Source organism: Octodon degus, unplaced genomic scaffold (genome assembly GCF_000260255.1).
Source record: "Octodon degus isolate 3935 unplaced genomic scaffold, OctDeg1.0 scaffold00008, whole genome shotgun sequence".
In the NCBI taxonomy this organism is placed as follows: Eukaryota; Metazoa; Chordata; class Mammalia; order Rodentia; family Octodontidae; genus Octodon; species Octodon degus.
The window spans coordinates 14884789-14904496 of NW_004524584.1; the positions used below are offsets into that span (position 1 = coordinate 14884789).

The 19708-nt window shown below is 45.3% G+C and overlaps 1 protein-coding gene across 1 annotated transcript in view; it reads left to right on the forward strand.

Moving 5' to 3' along the window:
• Positions 1-6248: 6248 nt before the first annotated feature.
• Bsn (bassoon presynaptic cytomatrix protein) overlaps positions 6249-19708 on the forward strand; it is a 100099-nt gene continuing 86639 nt past the window's right edge. Inside the window, exon 1 of the mRNA XM_004625100.2 lies at positions 6249-6460. Within this exon, the coding sequence (XP_004625157.1) occupies positions 6249-6460 (212 nt within the window). The remainder of the gene's footprint in view (positions 6461-19708) is intronic.

Sequence of the window (19708 nt, forward strand, 5' to 3'; positions counted from 1 at the left end):
AATTGGAATCCTGCCAAAATTGGGGCCAGATCAGCTCCCTTCTCATGGAATTGGACCCAGTGGTCCAGGATCATGCAGTGCTTCCCTTAGTACTGCTGCTGCAAAGTCTTGGGAGACAGCAGCAGAAAGGTTTAATTCATAACACCACGAAATGGGGAGCTCCTCCATTTTACCCCTCCAGGGGTAAAACTAGTTTATCTAACTTTGTCCTGGATGAAATCTTTCTTGCTCAGGGAATGAAATCCTGGTTGGGAGCGGGGAGCAAGGAGCTGGGCATCAGGAATTGTTATGGAGATTTTGTCCTGCGCTTGTTTGAAGGGTAAATGGTGTGAGAAGAGCTGGGAAGCTCTGTCTTCCTATCTCCAATGTAGTGATGACAGTGCAAAGGAGAAGCTGAAATGGCAGTGACCATGGTCCACATGGGTCTGGCTCAGGCCTTCAAGTCCTGCCCCGGATCCCAGGCAGCACATTAACTCATTTTTGGATCTCTCTCTTTCTCGCAGAGGCTCAGAGTCAGGCAAGACTAGGAGAGGGTTATAATCTACCCCATGAGCCTCAAGAAGATCCCGAGAGTGGAACTGGGAATGAGCTTGGTTAGAATTAGCATGAGCAGAGATGAGGTGGCAGTTTGGTTGAATACTTGGCCTTGCTGCTCTCTTGGTAACAGATGGCACACGTTGTTTGCCTAGTCTTACTAGGAATTCTCAGTCTGCGCTGTCAGCTCTTTGTTAAAAAGATTGCCTCTCCAGAAAGCTGATGCCTACACCAGGACTCCCAGCTGGAGAAGTTATTAATACATAAGTAGCAAAGCTAACCCAGATGTTACACTGAACTGATACTCCTACCCAGCCTGGAATCCAGTGGGGAGTCAAGGTTGTCTCCTCAGACAACCCGGATGCCTGATCGTGAATTCAGCCCTTCCAGTCTGGCTTGAAGATGTTGTGATGCTGTAGCCACATCCATCACTAGAGAGCAAGTTAGTAGTATAGCACTAAGGCCCCTGAGTTCAGAGCCTCATTTGGGCAGGATACAGGCAAATGGCCAGACTTGGCAATTATAAGTTTAGTGAAGATGGTGAGTTCAACAATCTTGACTCTTGCTATATCTTTGGGGCCTAGTGCAATTCTGTCCTCATCCTAGAGCACAAAAATTATCAAACTTGACTAAATTGGCCAAGCATGGTGGTACACACCTGTAAGGCCGAGTCAGGAGAATTGGAAGTTCAAAGCCAGTCTGGACTACATAGTGAAACCCTGTCTCAAAAACGCCAAATAAAAACACCTGAAATCACTTATCATGACAGATACCTGAGGGACCTTTGCCAAGGGTCTTATGGACCTTTCTACTTGCCATAGGGTTTGGCTTCACCATCAGAGACTTATTCCCTGCCCTGTTTTTGTCCATCTTTCCTGGAGGGCAGGAACTCTTCTGACTGCTTCTGGAAACTGCCTGGGCATTTATTAAAGATAATAATATAAACAAGCCCTACTATAACTTTCTTATAAGGACATAGATGGGCTTACTGGAGGGAGTGTCCGTGTCCCATGACCTGAGATCCCTTGTAAGAAAGGTTGATTCTTAATAAATGTTCTTGGAAAAAAAAATAAATAAAAATAAATGTTTCTGGGTTTGCAGTAGGACAGCCACAGAGGGGTCAGCAAGTAGGGCCTTGACTAAAAGACTTCCTTGAAGACATGTAGAAGTGAGTCTAATGGAAGGGCCACCAAGCAAGCTTTCCTTCCCCTTGGCCTGTTCAGAGCCATATGTGAACCTCTGTTGCCTAGGGTAGGACACAGGGCTTGTACAAGGACACCTGGGCCTATTCTCCACCCTGCCTCCCCACAGAATAGAGAGGTAGGTGACATTCCATGGGAATTGTGATTTAGTGAGGAGGATCACAGTAGGATTCTGGTAGAGTTGTCTGTAGTTTATTTTATTTTATTTTATTTTATTATTTTATTTTATTTTAAGGGAAGGGTCTACAGGGTGTTCAGGGGCTCACTACCAGATCAGACTTGTAGTGATCTGTCTGTTTACAGCCTCCCAAAAACTGGGATTACAGGCGTGCGCCACCATGCCCAGTCTCAATCTCTGTCTCAGTGTGCCCTGGGGCAGGGCCAGCACGGCAGGCCCGGGGATCAAACCCCAGGCTCCTGCGCCTGCTTGCAGGTGCTTTAAGCCACTAAGTTATTTGGCTGGCCCTCTGTAGTTTTTTAGAAATAATTTGTGTGCTGTCTCCTGCAAAGAGAGATCGTCAGGACAAGTCTCACAGTCTTCTCTGAGCCAGGCACTGAGGTGGGTTTGCATTAGACTAAAGGAGACAGAATGCCTGCATGTATGAGTGAGAAAGACAGAGCCAGCCCAGAGGCCTGCTTCAGGGAGTACACAGGCGGGTAAGGAGAACAGCATGTTTTGACTGGGATGCTTACAACCTGGAGAAACTATGGCTTCAAAAATTTTTTCCTTGTCATCACAAGCCTTCAGATGCATGTAACTCTAATAGTAGTGGGGCTTAATTAGCATTCTCAGGAGCAATGCATGGGCGGTGGGGTTAGGTTGGTGATAAATATTTCTGATGATTTTTACTGGCTCTTTTTCATATAATGCAAGTAAAGATTTGCATATTGCAACAGGAAGGAAATTGGGCCAGCACAGTATGGAGCAAATTTTGTATCTTCTAGCCATATTCCATTTTCTTGCTCCAGCAAGGGCCATGACAGTTAAAGATTCCAGCACACAAAGGAGTTTGTTTAGCCACTTTAGGTAGGCTCATGAGCAGGGCAAAGGTCAGGTCTCTTGCTTGTGGCCTCATGCCAGATTGAGGTTGGCTTGGGGAGGTTCCTGATTTCCTATATCAGTGGAGGTGCCAACATACTTTAGAAAGGAGGGAAAGCTTTTGCTTCTTTAGGCGTCTTTCCTTTTGTCTCTCAAGTTTTGCTTTTCTTTCCCTGTGGTGTCAATTTTCTGATTTGTTTCTCATTGGCAGGTAGAACAGGCCTTAGTAGCATGATAGAAAAAGGGACATGATGGTAAAAAGAAGAGTTTAGGGAGCTCTGCAGATAGAAGCCTGTTTTCCCAGCCTCTCTGAAATAGTCCAAAGAACAATGTCACCCAAAACTGTTCTCAGCTATCTTTACTTATTTTCATCTGCCTTTGCTCTCTTTGTCTCCTTTTTTTTTTTTTTTTCAAAGTTTGTCATTCTACTTTAGCCCCAGAGACATCAATATTTTTGGATCCTGTGTCTCTCTGTGACAGCTGTCACACTGAAGTCATCATCCCAGAGTGAATGGACTATGTGGGGCAGCAGAAAGTCGGAATTTGATCCAACTAACCTTAGGGGGTGACTTTGCCAAAGTGAAGAGGAGACAGCTTCAACTACTGAAGCTTGGGGAACTGGAAAACTCCTGTAGGATTGCAAATCTATCCTGTCCCTGGTCAGGCAGCAGTTGGACCCAGGAGGAAATGGTACTAGTAACACCACAAAGATGGTCGGCTCAAACTGGGAGATTTGTTTTTTCACTGTCATAAAGTTCAGGGAAGTGCAGTGCATTCTACCAAATAAACATAGCTCATAACCCTTACAGCAGGGCAAACTGAATGCAACCTCAGCACCCTCCCTTTAAAGTAACATTAAGCAGTAATTTAGGTCAGGAGCCTAACTAATGATGGTGATACAGGAGCTGTAGTCTAATATCTTTCTGGGGTGCTATTAAGCCTGGTTGTTGGTAGATCCCCTAAGAAGTACAGGTGAGGGAAATGCTCAGAGCAGCATAGAGAACCAAACTTATCAGACCATAGGGTGATGAGACAAGGCAGACAAGGTCCCACTATGAAAACGCCAGGCCAAGTTAAGAAGGAGAAAATGACATGTCAGATGGTAACCATGGGAGGCTGAATTAGCCCCAGACAACTAGAGTTCCTGGGTTGAATGCCAGGGATGGAAGTAGACAGCACAGGTGTGTTCCTGGGGATATTCCTTAGAAAAAATGGAACTATATTAGTTGGAAAGAGAAAAAGTACCACTTACCTACATTTCCAGGTCCCTGTGGGTCCACTATGCTATGCTCTTTGTCACCAAGGCAGCAAAGACTCTGGAGGTCTGCTTACAGCCAGGAATCCACTCTGAGGAAGGCAACTCCCCAGGCCCACTGGCTGGGTAAGGCTAATTATCTCCCCAGGATCCAGGGGCAAAGTGATTAGAATCTGTGGAAAGCTACAACTCCTACAGCTTCAAAGAAAAGAAAAACAATAAACATCCCTTTTCCTTTCCATGTAGTCCAACCCAGACCAAGTGGTAGCAGCATTTATGAAGCCTGAACAGCCTAAGTTGGGACAAATTTGGCCTACCCATAGTGCTTGTGTTTTCTTCCTCAGGAAGAAAAGTATAGCAAACAAACAATCACCCCCACCCCACAAATTCCAGGCGCCAACTAGAGAGAAAACATTAATAAGGGTTATCATGTGTGTGCCAAGGATTTGTCAATTTTTTTTTAAGATTTCTAATCTTTAATTTTTTTTTTTCAGAACCAGGCATTGAACTCAGGCCTTTGCACTTGCCAGGCAAGTGCTTATTCTACTGAGCCATCTTCCCAGCCCCCAAATTTGTCAAATCACCCACTCTATTCTTACAATTGCCCCTTATCTGAGGGATCACTAATATCTTGATTCTGTACACTAGGAAATGGGAGGCAAGGTGATCCTAAGATCCTATATGGGGAGTGGCAGGGCTGAGATGTGGAGTCTTGAGAAATCTAAATATACACATGGAGTTACCAGACATGAAGCTGAATCAATAACCTTCGGGTTGAAGAAAATACATCAAGGATCCTCAATGCAGGGAGAGTAGCTCCACTGAGGTCATCTGAAGGGTGACCCATGAAGTCAGGAAAACACCAAGAAGTTGGGATTCTGCATTGCTTTTTTCTCTTGCCTGATTCATCCCAGAGTTTGGGAGGAGCAGATCAGAACACTTAGGGAAAGGGCTTGGTTCTCCTCCCCAGAACTAACAGCAACTAGACTGTCTTCTAGGGTGGCCATCACCACTCACTGGGATTCCTAGATTATTACAAGTGACATTAGAAATGCTGACATCTTGAGACTGGGTGTGGTGACATGCACCTGTAATCCCAGCACTTGGGAGGCTGAAAACAGGAGGATCACTACGAGTCTGATCTATATAGCGAGACCCTGTAGACCTTGTACTAAATACATTTTTTTAAAAAAGAATTAAGTGAGTTTGTAAAATGGGTCCAAACTACTTAAGTTTTCTACACAGCCACAATACATGAAGCCACAAATGATTTGGAATATTTTTGAGGTACCATGGATGGAACTCAGGAGCTTGTGCTTGCTAGGCAGATGCTTAAACCTGTTGAACTATTTCCCCAGCCCTATTATTTGGTTCTTTTAGGAAATTTTCTCCTTCAAAAAAAGTGTCTGAGGCTTCTTTGAGACACAGATGATCCTGGGTAGTGTACATTGGACTGTAAACATGGAGAGGAAACCCTTGGTCCTTCCTCTGCATAAATCCTGGGGTCACAGCTCCAGGCCTCTGTGAAACATCAACCCTTTTCCTCATTTCCAAGGTCACTGCCCCAGGCTTGCAGAGGAGGTCTTCCAGCTTGTTTTAGGCCAGTCTCGACAAACCATCTTTTCCAAGGGTGTTTCCTGAAATTCCAGTTCTGTGGTACTGGCCTGAGCTCATGCCATCTGGATGGTCTTTGAAAGCTTTGCAGTCCAGCCCCACGCTCTCCTTCCTTCTTCGACCACATATTTCTCAACATTCCCTTGTCCAATTACTTTTTAACTCCTAACCACCCTTTGGGGCCTGTCCTCATGACAGGCCCACTCCTTGCGGCACTCGGGTTACCACGCAAGACCCCACGACAAAGTGGTCACTGACTACAAGCAGGGAACAGTGGTAAGCGCCACAGGGATGCATTGCCAGTAGCTTTCCAATCGGGCTTTGAGGGATGCTGCCGCCCTCTGTGGAGGGCGCATGCGCAACTCCGCGGTGGCTTGCGGCGAGTTGGTGTTGGCTCGTGCACTCGAGTCTGCGCGGGCTGGCGAGGGCGCGCGCAAGGGGCGTGCGCAGGAACAGGGCGCTCAGGAGGCGCATGCGCAGCAGCGGACGGCGGCGCGAGCCGAGTAGGGAGATGGCGGCGGCGGCGCTGAGAGTGTGAGCACCGCCCGGGAGCCGCCGGCCCGGGCGCACTTCGACCCCGACCCCGCCCTCCCGTTTGCCCACCATGGGCAACGAGGCCAGCCTGGAGGGCGGCGCTGGGGACGGGCCACTGCCACCCGGAGGCGTGGGGCCCAGCGCCGGGAAGCCTCCTTCAGCACCCGCCGGTGGCGGACAGCTCCCGGCGGCAGCCCTGACACGGCCCACAGCGGGACAGCCAGGCCCCGGCCCAGGCACCGGCCCCGGCCCTGGTCCTGGCCCAGGCCAGGGCCCAGACAGGTAAGCGCGCATCCCAGCGCCAGGGCGGGGGCTGAGCCTGAGGCGGGGGTCAGGGCCCAGGGTCTGGTGCACAGCGAGGTGCGACGTCGGGCGGTATTTAGCCTTGTAAGGTTGGCAGGAGCCCCGTGGTCTTGGGAAGTGACCCTTCGTTTCCAGCCTCTCGGCTTATGAAGGTAGGGTGGCGAGCTGGGTGTCAGACGGGGCCTGCAGACCAAACCATGACTCCATCACGAACCCCAAATTCTCTCTCCCCTATCGCTGGGGCCCAACCTCTCCGGAGGGGCTTATGTAACCTTAGCCTAGGCCCTCTGCACAGGGGCGCAATGGGATGGAAAGGTCCTTGGTCAGCCAGTGCCTGCATGTGTCCATTGTGCTGGGCTGAGGAAGAACACAATGGGAGTGGCTGTCAAGGAAGATAAGTGTCACTGCCAGGAACAGGGAGATCAGGGAAGAGTTGAACTATGCACTTGGTCTTATGCTTTCCTCAGGCATTTAGTGGTCGTGACCATCTTTGGGAAGAGGAGAATTGCCCACTGGACCCTAGTGAGCACAATACTGACAGGAGTTGGGTGCAAGCCTGTAATCCCAGCACTCAGGAGGCTGAGACAGGAGATTGCTGTGAGCTCAAGACCACCAGCCTGCACTACATAGTGAGACCATGTCTCAAACGAAAACCAAAATCAAAACAAAACAAACAAACAAACAACCCAACACTGACAGTCATGTGCTTTTACCAAAGCTTACTGAAATACTTTCTGGTGAAGCAAAAATGCTATTATCTAGTACTATATATGTTCTTGTTGCCCACTGATTTAAGTTACTACCTCAAACCAGTGGAAAGCTGAAACCTATGTAGAATTCTTTAAACAGAACATATCTGATCAAATACCGTGAGACCAGCATGTTTTAAATGATTGCCAACCGAGGTTCTACAAAAACAATCAAGTTGCAGTGAATACTGTGGAGGGGAATTGGTAATATAAGTTAGAGACTAAAAAGTCAGGAAAATTACCAAGAGATGACATGAGAAAATGGAAGGCAGTATTTTTGTAGCAGGTAGACCTGGGAAGTAGCAACCCCACCGTGGCTGGGGGAGCTTTCGGCTCCATATGAAGCTGATATATGTTTCTTTGCCTTTTCTGTGTGGGAGCACATAAACTCCAAGAGATATAATTTTGCTTCTTCAGCTGTCCACCTGTGCCTATTGTGTGTGTGTGTTTTTTTCTCTGAAGTCATTTCTTGAACAACTTGGGTGCAAGTTGACAAAGGACTATTATTTTATATTTTGGTTTTTTGAGACAGGGTCTTAGTGTGTAGCTGGCTTTGAATTCACTATACAGTTTAGGCTGGCCTTGAACTTATGATGATCCTCTTGCCTCAGGATCCCAAGTGCTGGGATTACAGGTGTGCACCACCACACCCAGCTTAACAGAAGGCTTTTAATATCCTGAAACATGTCACAAACAAGATAGTCTGTGCATATCTCCTGCACATGGTTTTAATTGCTGCAAATGTCCATTCCTTTTTTTTTTTTTTTTCTATATTTAGGACAGGGTCTACAGGGTGTACAGGTTCTCACTACACAGATTGGACTCGTAGTAATCCTGTTTTCAGCCTCCTAAATGTTGGGATTACAGGCAGGCACCACTACACCCAGTCTCAACAGTCATTTCAATGTGTCCCGCGGGCGGGGCCAGCACAGCACACCAGAGATCAAACCCTGGCCCATGCACCAGCCCAGCAGGCACTTTAGTCTGCTGAACTATCAGGCCAGCCCCCTTTTTTCTTCTTTTAAATGTACTTTGGTACTTGGTCTCACTATGCAGTTCAGACTCATAGTGATCCTCCTGTTTTCAGCCTCCCCAGAACTAAGATTACAGATGTGCATCACCATGCCAGGTCTAGGTGGCTGGCTCAGCATGCCCGGGGGTGGGGTGGGCACGGCACATGGTGCTGGCGATAGAACCCTGGTCCCTGTGCTTGCCTAAGCAGGTGCTTAGTCTGCTGAGCTATCTTGCCAGCCCAAATCCTGTCCAACTTGCTGTGCATTACTTGGGTTTAACTTGAAAGAACCTCATTCAGGCTTCAGTGATCTTCATCCAAGGGAAAGCTTCCATACCTGAATGGAAAAACACCTTGTTATTGGGAACTTTCTGTATGGGAAATTTGCTATGGGAATTTTGCTCCTGATAACTAAACAGGCTTCTCTGCTTATAGTTTATCTGATGCTCAAGAGCCAAGCATATGAAATTTTGGAAAGACTTGGGCAGCTAAGAGGAACAGGAAGGTGAACTGCATAGTGAGCACTGTTCATATTCCTTTTTAGTGTTTCATTTCTACTCCATCTAGGGGAGCAGAACCAGGGGCTGCTACTGCATTTAGCAGCCACATATTTGGCTGTGGGCAAGGCTTACACATAGGCCTATGGTGTTGAAGTCCTATGATCATCAGGTTTAGGTGGTCAGCTGGCTCTTTGTCACCAAAACTCAAGAGTGGGCTTATCATAGCACCACAGATGAGCAGAAAGATGCATGGTCTGCCTCTCCTTCACCACCAGAATGGCTTCTACTTCCTCTCTGAGAGTCTCAGGTACCTGATGCTAAATTTAGCATGTTGTGTTCTGAGGTGCTGCTGAATAGATTGGTCCATCGATGGAGAAGAGACCCTGTGGCATGTGCCTGTGAGCATTCAAGATAAAACATCAGCAAGGGATATATCTGTTTCCAGCAAGAGTGTGAATTTTAGAGCAGTTAGGAGTCTCAGAAGTGGGTAGAGTGTGAGATAAAAGAGTGGTCATTTTTCTAACTCCAGAATGGAATAAAACTGGAATTCTAGGAGCATTCCTGTTGCTATATTCCTGTTGCTAATTCTAGGAGCATTCCTCTTGTCACCCCAAGATAAATTAATATTCCCATCCTTGTGTGGTGCTGCATTGGGTTCTGTGAGAGGTGGCTACAGAGCCTGACTTGAGCTCTATAAGTAGTGCTGACATATCCATGGTGCTACCTCTTAATCCATTGGAATGATAGGGTGCTTTGGGTACCAGAGAGTTCCTTAAGGAAGGGTTTTGGATCTGGGTCACTACATACAGTTACATAGGCTATCTTTGTTAAGGAGTACCATATTGAGAGAAGGCTGCACTCTGCTTGGGGGTCACTTTCTAAATTGGTATGGTTAGCACCTAGTAGAAGAAGACATCATCATTCATTCACTTATGGAGATGTGCCTAATGTAAAAGTGGACTATGTAAGTTGATGAGATACATTCTCCTACACACACACACACACACACACACACACACACACACACACATATATATCCATGATACCCTGCCAGATTAAGAATGAAATTTATCGGGGCTGGGGAAATGGCTCAGTGGAATAAGTGCTTTCCTGTCAGGTGTAAGTGCCTGAATTCAATCCCCAGCTCTGAAAAGAAAGAAAGAAAGAAAGAAAGAAAGAAAGAAAGAAAGAAAGAAAGAAAGAGAGAGAAAGAAAGAAAGAAACTTAAACTTATCAGTACTCCCAAAAGTACCTTGTAAAAAATTTCATGAGTGAGCCATAGAGACCAGTGGCAGCCTTTCTCATCTACACTAGCCCTGGGGGTTTGCATATCTTTTTTTTTTAATATTTATTTATTTATTTTATTTATTACATTTATTTATTGTGTGTGTGTGTGGCCAGCTCAGCCCACCAGGGGGCGGGGCTGACTGGCATGTGGTGCTGGGGGATTGAACCGCGGTCCCTGTGCTTTGCCAAGCTTGTTTCAAGTAGGTGCTTTAGACCACTGAGCCATCTCTCCAGCCCTTGCATATCTTTTAACATTTGCAAGTTGATCTTCAGTCAGTTAGCTAAGATACATTTCCCAGTATCAAGAGCAAGCATTGGCTGTGGCTTCATGAGTGTGTAGAAATGTATGTGGTATTATCCTCCACCGTTCATACTCTCTCCCATACTAGGGTTTGAACCCAGCGGACATTACCCATTGAAGTGCACACCTATCCCTTTTTGTCTATAGATGGAGTCTCACTAAGTTGCCCAGGCTGGCTTAGAACTTGTGATCTTCTGATCTGCTGTCAGATTCCTGAGTCAGCCTCTTTAGTAGCTGAGCTTGGCCACTGTGCCAAGCTCAGATATCTTTTTTTTTTTTTTTTTTGGAACCGGGGATTGAACTCAGGCCCCTGTGTTTGCCAGGCAAGCGCTTATTCTACTGAGCCATCTCCCCAGCCTCAGATATCTTTTAAAGAGCCAAATCATGGAAAAACCCTAGAAGAGATACTGTGGGCAGCTTAGTGTCTGAGACAGCTCAAATAAGCATTGTTTACAGAGGGATTGTCAAGTGGGAAGAGTGGAGAGACAAGCCTAAGCTTCAGGAGGAGAGACCCAAGGGATCCTGGAAAAAATGGTAGGGTTAGGAGGGGTAGAAATAGCATGAAGATTGTAGTCTACACTGGCAAGGACAGTATAGAGAATGAGGCTGAGTTCAGGGGCCTGGGAGAGAGCTGGGGACAAAGCTAGGTGAGATATTTCTCACCATCCAAATCTGTGATCTGTTCAGTTATCTGTACCTAGCAAAGGAAATGACAGTTCAGTGATTAGGAGGTACAAAGAGGCTGTATATATGTATATGTGTATAAAGTTTTAATTTATTATTTTTTTAATTATGGAAAATTTAAAACATATATAAAAGTAGAGTGAATAGTCAGACATAGCCATTATCAACTTATAGCCAGTTCAGTTTTATCTATCTCTCTCCTACTTCCCACAGAAGCAAATGCCAGGCACCCCTCCCTTTCATTGTCAGTGTTTCAGTATGTGTTTCTAAGAAGTAAAGGCCTTTTTTTTTCTTTCATATTGCTTCACAGTCTCTCTGTGCAGCTCAAACTCATAGTGTTCCTCCTATATCAGCCTCCCCAGCACTTTGATTATAGGCATGTGCCATCACTCCCGGTTCTGGGGCTGACACAGCATGCAGTACCAGGGATCAAACTCAGATCATTTGCTTGCCAGGCAGGCACTTAGACCACCAAGCTATCTCCCCACCCTGAAGTAAAGGCTTTGATTAAACATGACAATACTATAATTGCATCTAAATAGATAACAATTTCTTTCTTTTTTTTTTTTTTTCCTCTTTTGATTTTGTAGTATTGGGGATTGAACCTAGGGCTCACACATGCTAGGCAAGTGCTTTACCTTGAGCTACATTCCTAACTCAACTATCTTCTTAATCTCAACAAATAACCAGTCATGATTCAGTTTTTCTAGTTGTCTTATGATTTTTGTCTTTATAGTCAGTTTCTTTGAATTGTGATGCATTTAACTAGTACATCTCTCTGTAGTATCTTCTCTCTCTTCTCTCTCTCTCTCTCTCTCTCTCTCTCTCTCTCTCTCTCTCTCTCTCTCTTTGGAGAAAGTGTCTCATTCTGTACTTCAGGTTGGCTTTAAACTTATTATGTACTCAAGGCTGGCCTCAGACTCATAGCAGTCCTCCTGTTTCAGCCTCCTAAGTGCTGGAATTACAGGTGTATAACACCATGCCTGGCTTCCAGTTTTTAAAAATCTATAGATTCTCTCCCTCTTTTTTTCTCTTATGATTTATGTGTTAGAGAACTGTGTTACTTGTCTTGTGCACTGTTATATTTTTGACTAGGCTCATTGTATCCCCAGGGTGTCATTTAAGATGTTCCTCTGTCCTATATTTTTCTCCTGCAAGCTGGGAATTAAATTTAGAAACTATTCAGATTTATATTTCCTCTTTCTCCTCCTCCATTTTGCTCTTTTTCATCTACAGTTTTCTGCAGTGCTGAGGATTGAACCTAGAGCCTCACATATGTTAGGCAAATGCTCTACCACTGAGCTGTAACCTTCAGCCTACATTTCGTGCTTTTGGCCAACAAATTCTAGCTTTTTAAGAAAGAGTGTTAGCTGTGCATGGTAACACATGTCTGGAAGGGTGAGAGGCAGAAGAATTGCAGGTTCAAGCTTAGCCTGGGAAATTTAATGAGACCCACTCTCAAAATTTAAAAAACAAAAAATTGCTGGGTATATAACGCAATGGGAAAGTCCTGAGTTTATTTCTCAATATGGGAAGGGGGGAAATAAAGAAGTTTTTTTTTTCTGCAAGTGTTTGTTCATTCATTCATGTATGCATTCACACATTCCCTGAGCACCTATACCTGAAGAGAGCATAGCCCCAGAGAGGCAGATAAGAGAGTGACTACTTAGGGAGAGGAGAGCAAGATGAGGCTGTCCAAGGCACACAGGAAGGATCCTCAGAAGGGGTAAACTGAGGGAGAAATAAGGATTGGCTAGGGAGGGAAGAGAGGAGATGCACTCCTAGCAGGGTACACAGCACAAGCAAAGCAAAGGCAGGTGGCTAGTACACTGGTCAGGGCTCAGCTGGGAGGGTTCAAGATGTATAAAGGGACTGAAGTAATGTCACTGTCCTTGGGGCTCTAGATTGTAGAGTTCTGTGGCCAGATCTATGGGTGACACCTTGGCATTGGTGACCAGAGGAACAGAGCCAGAGACGCAAGGAGAGGGAACCAGTGGGACTCAACTGAGAGGCACAGGGGTGTCTGGGTCAGCAGGCAGACCCTGGTGCCCTATCCACAGGACACTGCATTCCTCCATTGCCAGCTCTGGCCTAACAAGCAGGTGGGCCGAAAGGATTGGACAGAGAGCCCATGTTTGGTTTCCATTGCTCTCTAAGAGCAGGACTATCAGATAGGCAGAAGCTGATAAAGACTTCTGTGTTTTCCTTGCCAGTTTGCAAAAAACTCCTCACATAAAGAGCCCTTTGGTTGAGTTCTAAGCCTCTTCCCAGAAAGGCCTCAGCCAGCCTGAGACACCCGATGAACATCCCTATACAGGACATACTGACTAACATGAGGCCTGAGGCATTATGCAGCTGGAGACAACCTAGCAGCCCCTAGAACTCAGGCCAATGGAGGGATTTGTTGAAGATTTAAACATGGAAAGACTAGAAGATCACTAACAGTAGAGCCCAACTTTGGACTAATTTGTGAACCAAAGAGCAATATGGTGGGCCATTTTTCTATTCCTTGTCTAAAGTCTTCCTTCCTCAGTTTAAGAAGACAAAGCTAGCCTATAATCCCATCTCTTAGGTGGCAGAAGCCAGAAGATAACAACTTTGAAGCCACCCTAGGTAATTTAGTAAGGCCCTGAAAAAAAAAAAAAAAAGCCAAGGATATGGCTCAGCACTCCTGTGTTCCCTAGTACCATTAAAAAAAAAAAAAATTCTGGAGGCCAAGGATATAGCTCAGTGGCATAGCACCTGCCTTTCAAGCTTAAGATTCTGAGTTTAATTCCTGATAAACTGCCCCCCCCATCCCTCCTGTGTATGTGAATAAAAGGCTGCTAAGAGATAAGATTTTGGGGGCTTCAGTAACTCTTTCCCTTCTCATTGGCCTTGCATTTCTGACTGTTGTTGGTGATGAGAATGAGGAGAGCCAGACACTGCCATTGTGGGCTATTTGAGAACTATGATTTTTTTCCTACTTCCTTGGGCCATGTACCTTTTAAGTTGGGACTGACTGTGTATGATTAGGCTGGTAAAACTGCCCCTTCCCCAGACCCTAATCCTAAACCAGCACCTCCAGGTCCTACCCCTATCCTTATACCTCTCTGCTAGGTGTTTTCTACTCATTCCACCTTACAGGCCATGCAGTTTCTGTAGGCTCCAGCTGTCCTAAACTTATTTGTCCTTCCTGCCTGGAAACTAACTTTTTCAATGGTAAAATAGTGGCTGAGACCCACATTCCTGCAACAAGCTTTAGGGGTTGTGTTAAGTTTGGGATCTTCCTGGAAAGCTGGAACTTCAGGGACAGTCTAGCTGCAGAGACTCCTACACTAGTCCCATTATCTATTACCAGGTGCATGTCATGCTGGTTCAGATACTACATGCATAGAACTCCCCACAGCTTTCCTGCAGGGCCCTCTGCCTTCTCTGAGCACCAGGAGAGTGGGGGCAGTTGGCTGGAATCAGAATGAATTGGGATCTTGGTCTTTGAGTCCCAGCCTGTGGTAGAGGAAATGGAATTCTGGAGTTCCACTCTCTGCAGTATCTTCCTATGGGTTGGGCATCTGGTGGGTGGGTGTCTCTGCCCAAGTTTCTACAGCTTGGTTGGTATCAGTGGTGAGTGTACTCCCTGTGCATCTGTGCGGTCCTTAGGCTCCACACCACTTGCTGGGCTGCTCTGGTCTTGTTTTGTACTTCTTGGCTCTAATGGGCCCTTAAGATTCTAAAGAGAGCTTTCCTATAGCAAGGACTCCCATCTACCATCTCCACTTCTTCCTAATAAGAAATTCACGTGGAAGCACATTGGAAACCTTTAGTTTTCATGCCACCCTGAAGTGGGTGGAGCTGCTGTCAGGGCCAAAGATAAAGAGGTTGTCCCTCAGGCAAGTAGAAAGAGGCTGTTATGCGGCTTTGGTCAAATATTAAGGAGACCAGAGAGCCCTAGCAGCTCACTTAGGAGCTCGTGCCAGGGTCTTACTGCTTGGTCCTGCCTTGTTTTCAAAGGAGTCGTTCTAGAAGAAAGCTTTAGGATTTGGGAGCCTTAAGAGAAAAGGAAGGTGAGGAAATTTCCCAGTAGCCACACTGTTACTTTCCTGTGTTTGGCCAGATAACAAAGGTCACTTGCATTTTAAAATTTTGAGCTAATTTTTAAATGATGTTTTAAAATAGCTATATATTGTTGAGAAGCTAAATTAGGTGTTTTTTTTTTTTTTTTGTGTGTGTGTGTGTGTGTGTGTGTGTGTGTGTGTGTGTGTGTAACCAGGGATTGAACTCAGACCCTTGTGCTTGCCAGGGTCTTATTCTACTGAGCCATCTCCCCAGCCCTGAGAAGCTAAATCAAAGTAACCAAGATATCATTATCTCCTGCCTCTGCTTCCCAAGTGCTGGGATCACAGGTGTGTGTTACCATACCCATTTAGTGTAGGGGTTTTAAAATGAAAGCTTAGCCAGATAAAATGTGAGGAACAAATGAAGGAATTGCAAAATAGGTTTATGTCTTTTGGGCTGGTGGGAGAGAAAGAAGCATTTGTCCATATCTTTACTCTTAACTTCTTCCATAAATTAGAATTTGCTACTGCCTTCTCATTGTCTTTTATCTCACAGAAGATAAATAATAACATGATTTAAAGGTGTTTTTTATTTCTTCTGTTTTTTCAGTATGAGTATTGAACCCAGGGCTTTCTCACTGACCTACATTTCCAGCTCCTTTTTATTTTATTTTTATTTTTGGCAGAACTGGGGATTGAACTCAGGCCCTTGCGCTTGCTAGGCAAGTGCTTAATCTACTGAGCTATCTCCCCAGCCCTGAGAGCTCCTTTTTATTTTGAGACATGATCTCACTAAATTTCCAAGGCTTGCTTTGAACTGGTGATTCTCCTGCCTCAGCCTCTCAAAGTTCTGGGATTACTGGAATGTACTACAAAGCTTGGCAAAAGAGGTTATATTATTTTGAATCCTAAAATAGTAGAACATATATTTGTATAGAATGTTACAGTTTACAAAACACATTCACAACATTAACTGATTCTTTTGGGAGCTCCAAAGGCCTCAGATGAGCAATTTAGAAGAGCAGCCAGCTAGCAGACTTTAGCAAACCAAAATGCCATCCATTGAGCACAGCTGGAAAACCATGTCACTTCTCTACTGCCTGCTCTTCGAAGATGGAAAATTTAGCAAGAGGATGACAAAGGCTGTGAGGAAGGGAAGAGAATCAGAAGTAGGACATTTGGATAAAGGACAGGGCAGGGTGGGGTGAGGAATGAGGAATAGAGGAAGCATCCTTTCAGGGCTCAGAAATTGGGTTTTAATTAATCCTGACATTCCCCCAGACTGGCTGTGTACACCAAATAGGTCTTCAGAGTTTTGGGGGCTTTTTTTTTTTTTTTTTTTTTCAGTGTTGGGAATTCAACCCAGGGGATTGCCCATATTAGGCAAGAACTCTGCCACTGAGCTGCATCCCAAGCCAATCTTGTTTTTCATCACTAAAATGAGAGATTTAACTAGATGATTTCCAAAGTCCCATCTCCATGCTTCCATAAGAGGAGAAAAGGAAGCATGATGTTTTCCACTATTCTTCAGTCCCTTGAAGATAGAAAGCAAGGTTATAAGTCACAAGAAAAATATGCATTATTTAGGTGAATTAGAAGTAACATTCAATGAAGAAGATGATCCATTGTTGTCCAGAGATATCTCAAAATGAAAAATATGATTGCACAATCAAGCCTGGAGTCCGGAGAAGCTGGCTGATGCTCTGCTTCTGAGTAGCTTCTGATAGACAGAGCCTCTTGGAAAGCTGGTGGCCTCCTTGTGCTGGATTGGCCAGGCAGCCTGCAAATCTGACCTGGGCCTCCAGAGCCTGCTGTAGACTTGCTCTTTGCAGCTATATTCTGCTGTTTATCCTCCTGAGTATTTCCCTAGTTGCATCTTGCAGGAAGCCTGGTAGCAGCGAGTATGTCCTTGATTTACAGGAAGAGTAGCCTAAACACTGTGATGGGAGAGAGTGGGTCATGGAAAGGGGAAGCCCGGAAGGGGCTTTAGTGTAGTCCCTTCCAGTTCAGCAGTCAGGCAGCCTGGGAGACTACTACATTTGTAAGGGAAGAGATGGATGCATGTTCTGCTTATTTGTAGAACATAGTTATATCTAAAGATTAAAAAATAAAAAAGACTTCCAAGTACAACCATAGAAGATATGGCAGACCCCTAGAGTCACACTGGGGCTGCACATGACCAGAATAGAGGGACTCAGCCTTTGAGCCAAGATACCCAGAATGAGTGTGCAACTATAGAACCTTCAGGAAGGCATGGTTGATGTCCTCATGCTGCAGGAGTGATGGCCTTTGGCATTGTGTCATTCATAGTCCCTGTGACATGCTGAGGGATACCCTGTGATGTGGGCCCTGTTTTCTGATCCTTGCTGTTCTCAGGGTACTGATAGCCTTGGTAGGCAAGCAATTTATGCCCCCATTCAGGAAAGAAGACCAGGACTGAGGAGACCTGGCAAAGGAAGTGCTGAAACCTATAAGCAGATTAGTTAGGGGAGCCAGGCGCAGCAGACAGGAGGTTTAGGAAAACCACATTCCAACTATTAGAAAAAAGCAGGGCTGGGGAGATAGCTCAGGGGAATAAACACTTGCATGGCAAGTGCAAGGTCCTGAGTTCAATCTCCACTTCTACAAAAAAATGAAAGAAAAAAGAAAGAAAGAAAGAAAGAAAGAAAGAAAGAAAGAAAGAAAGAAAGAAAGAGAAGAAAAGAAAAAAGCAGCTTCCCAACAGTATAGTTATCAGACTGGGAAGGAGAAAAGGCCACTGACCTCTGAGGTATTCACACCAAGGCACAGCTCCAGCTTGGGGAGAGTATGACAGTAGACATTCTGGCATTCTTCATTTTATTTTATTTTACTTATTTTTTGTTGTTGCTATTGTTTCATTTCATTTTGAGACAGGGTCTTGCTTTGCAGTCCAGGCTTGCCTTAACTCACTATGTAGCCCAGGCTGGTCTCACATTCACAGCAATCCTTCTGCCTCAGCTTCCCAAGTGTTGTGATTATAGTCCTGTGTGCCAGCATACCTGGCTTATAATGACTTTTTAAAAACTTTTTAAAAAATTTATTTAGTACATGGTCTACAGGGTCTCACTACACAGATCGGACTCATAGTGATCCTCCTGTTTTCAGCTTCCCAAGCGCTGGGATTACAGGCACGTGCCACCATACCCAGTCTAAGGATTTTTTTGACCAGTTATCTTCGTGTGTGTGTGTGTGTGTGTGTGTGTGTGCGCGCACGCACGCATGCATGCATGCATGCATGCATGCACGTAGTACCAGGGATTAAACTTGGGTCCGTCTGCTTGCCAGGCAAACCAGTTATCTTTTGTTACCATATTACTGTACAGTAAATCAAATCAAAGTTTACAGACTTCAACTGACAAATAACTTTTTTTTTTCCATACTGAGAGTTTAAACCCAGTGTCTTGTACATGCTAGGCAAGTGCTCTTCCACTGAGCTACATTACCCAACCTTTTTTTTTTTTTGTGGCCAGCTCAGCCAACCCTTGGGGTGGGGCTGGCGTGGCATGTGGTGCCCAACATCAACCACAGTCCCTGCACTTTGTCTAAGCTTGCCTAAGCAGGAGCTTTAGACCACTGAGCTATGTCGCCAGCCCTTCCCCAACCCTTTTAAAATTTTTATTTTGAGTCATAGTCTTTCTAAATTGCCTAGATTGGCCTTGAATTTGTGACTCTCTTGCCTTAGTCTCCTGAGCAGCTGGGATTACAGGCATGTGCCATTGTACCCAGCTCAAATAATGTTTTTGTACTCTCCCTCCTGTAGGCTGGTTAGATTGCACTAGTCCAGGCAGACTCCTGGCTGAAGTTGGGTCCACGTCTGTAATGTGTGCTGCCATCTTTTCTGGACAGTAGCTGGTAGGACATACTCTTGTCATAGTGATGGTGGATGCATAGATGGTGTGCCTAACTACAGAAGCACATTTCAGGCCTCTGATGTTCTGACACATCTCTCACTTTCCTTAGTCAAAGTAATTCTTGGTTAAACCTGGTGTCAAGGGAATGGTGTTGCAATTACTATGACTATGCAGCAAATTTCCCCAAAATTTGGTGGTAGAAAACAGCCAATAATTTGGTCACAGATTCTGTGTTTGGCAACTCAGGCAGGCACAGAATGACCTATTACTGCTCCATTATGCTTGGAACTTCCACTGGAAGACTCTAAGGCTGGGGATTGGAATCACCCTCAGGCGTAACATTTCCTGTCTGAGACCTGATGCTGGCTGCTATGGGGTCTCAGTGCTTTTCCATGGGGCACCCTCACAACATTGCTGTAGGCCTTGAGATCTTGTGAGGCTGTCTTTGGGAAATATAGTGTACCACAGCTGGAAAATATGCTTTACCTCTAGCTGGAGGGAGGAAGGTGGCATGGCAAGGGCAGAAACATGCAAAGTAAAGAGTTGACAGCAACAGTGCCATCTACTACAATTTGTTCATTTTTATTTTATCTTAAAAAGTTGTATAGGGGCTGGGGAGATGGCTCAGTGGAATAAGTGCTTCCCTGACAAGCGCAAGGGCCTGAATTCAATCCCCGGTTCCGCCAAAAAAAAAAGTTGTATAAAGTTTATGTAGGGCTGGGAAGATAGCTCAGCAGCTTAAGCACCTGCCTGGCAAGCACAAGGTCACAAGTTCATTGCCAGGAAGT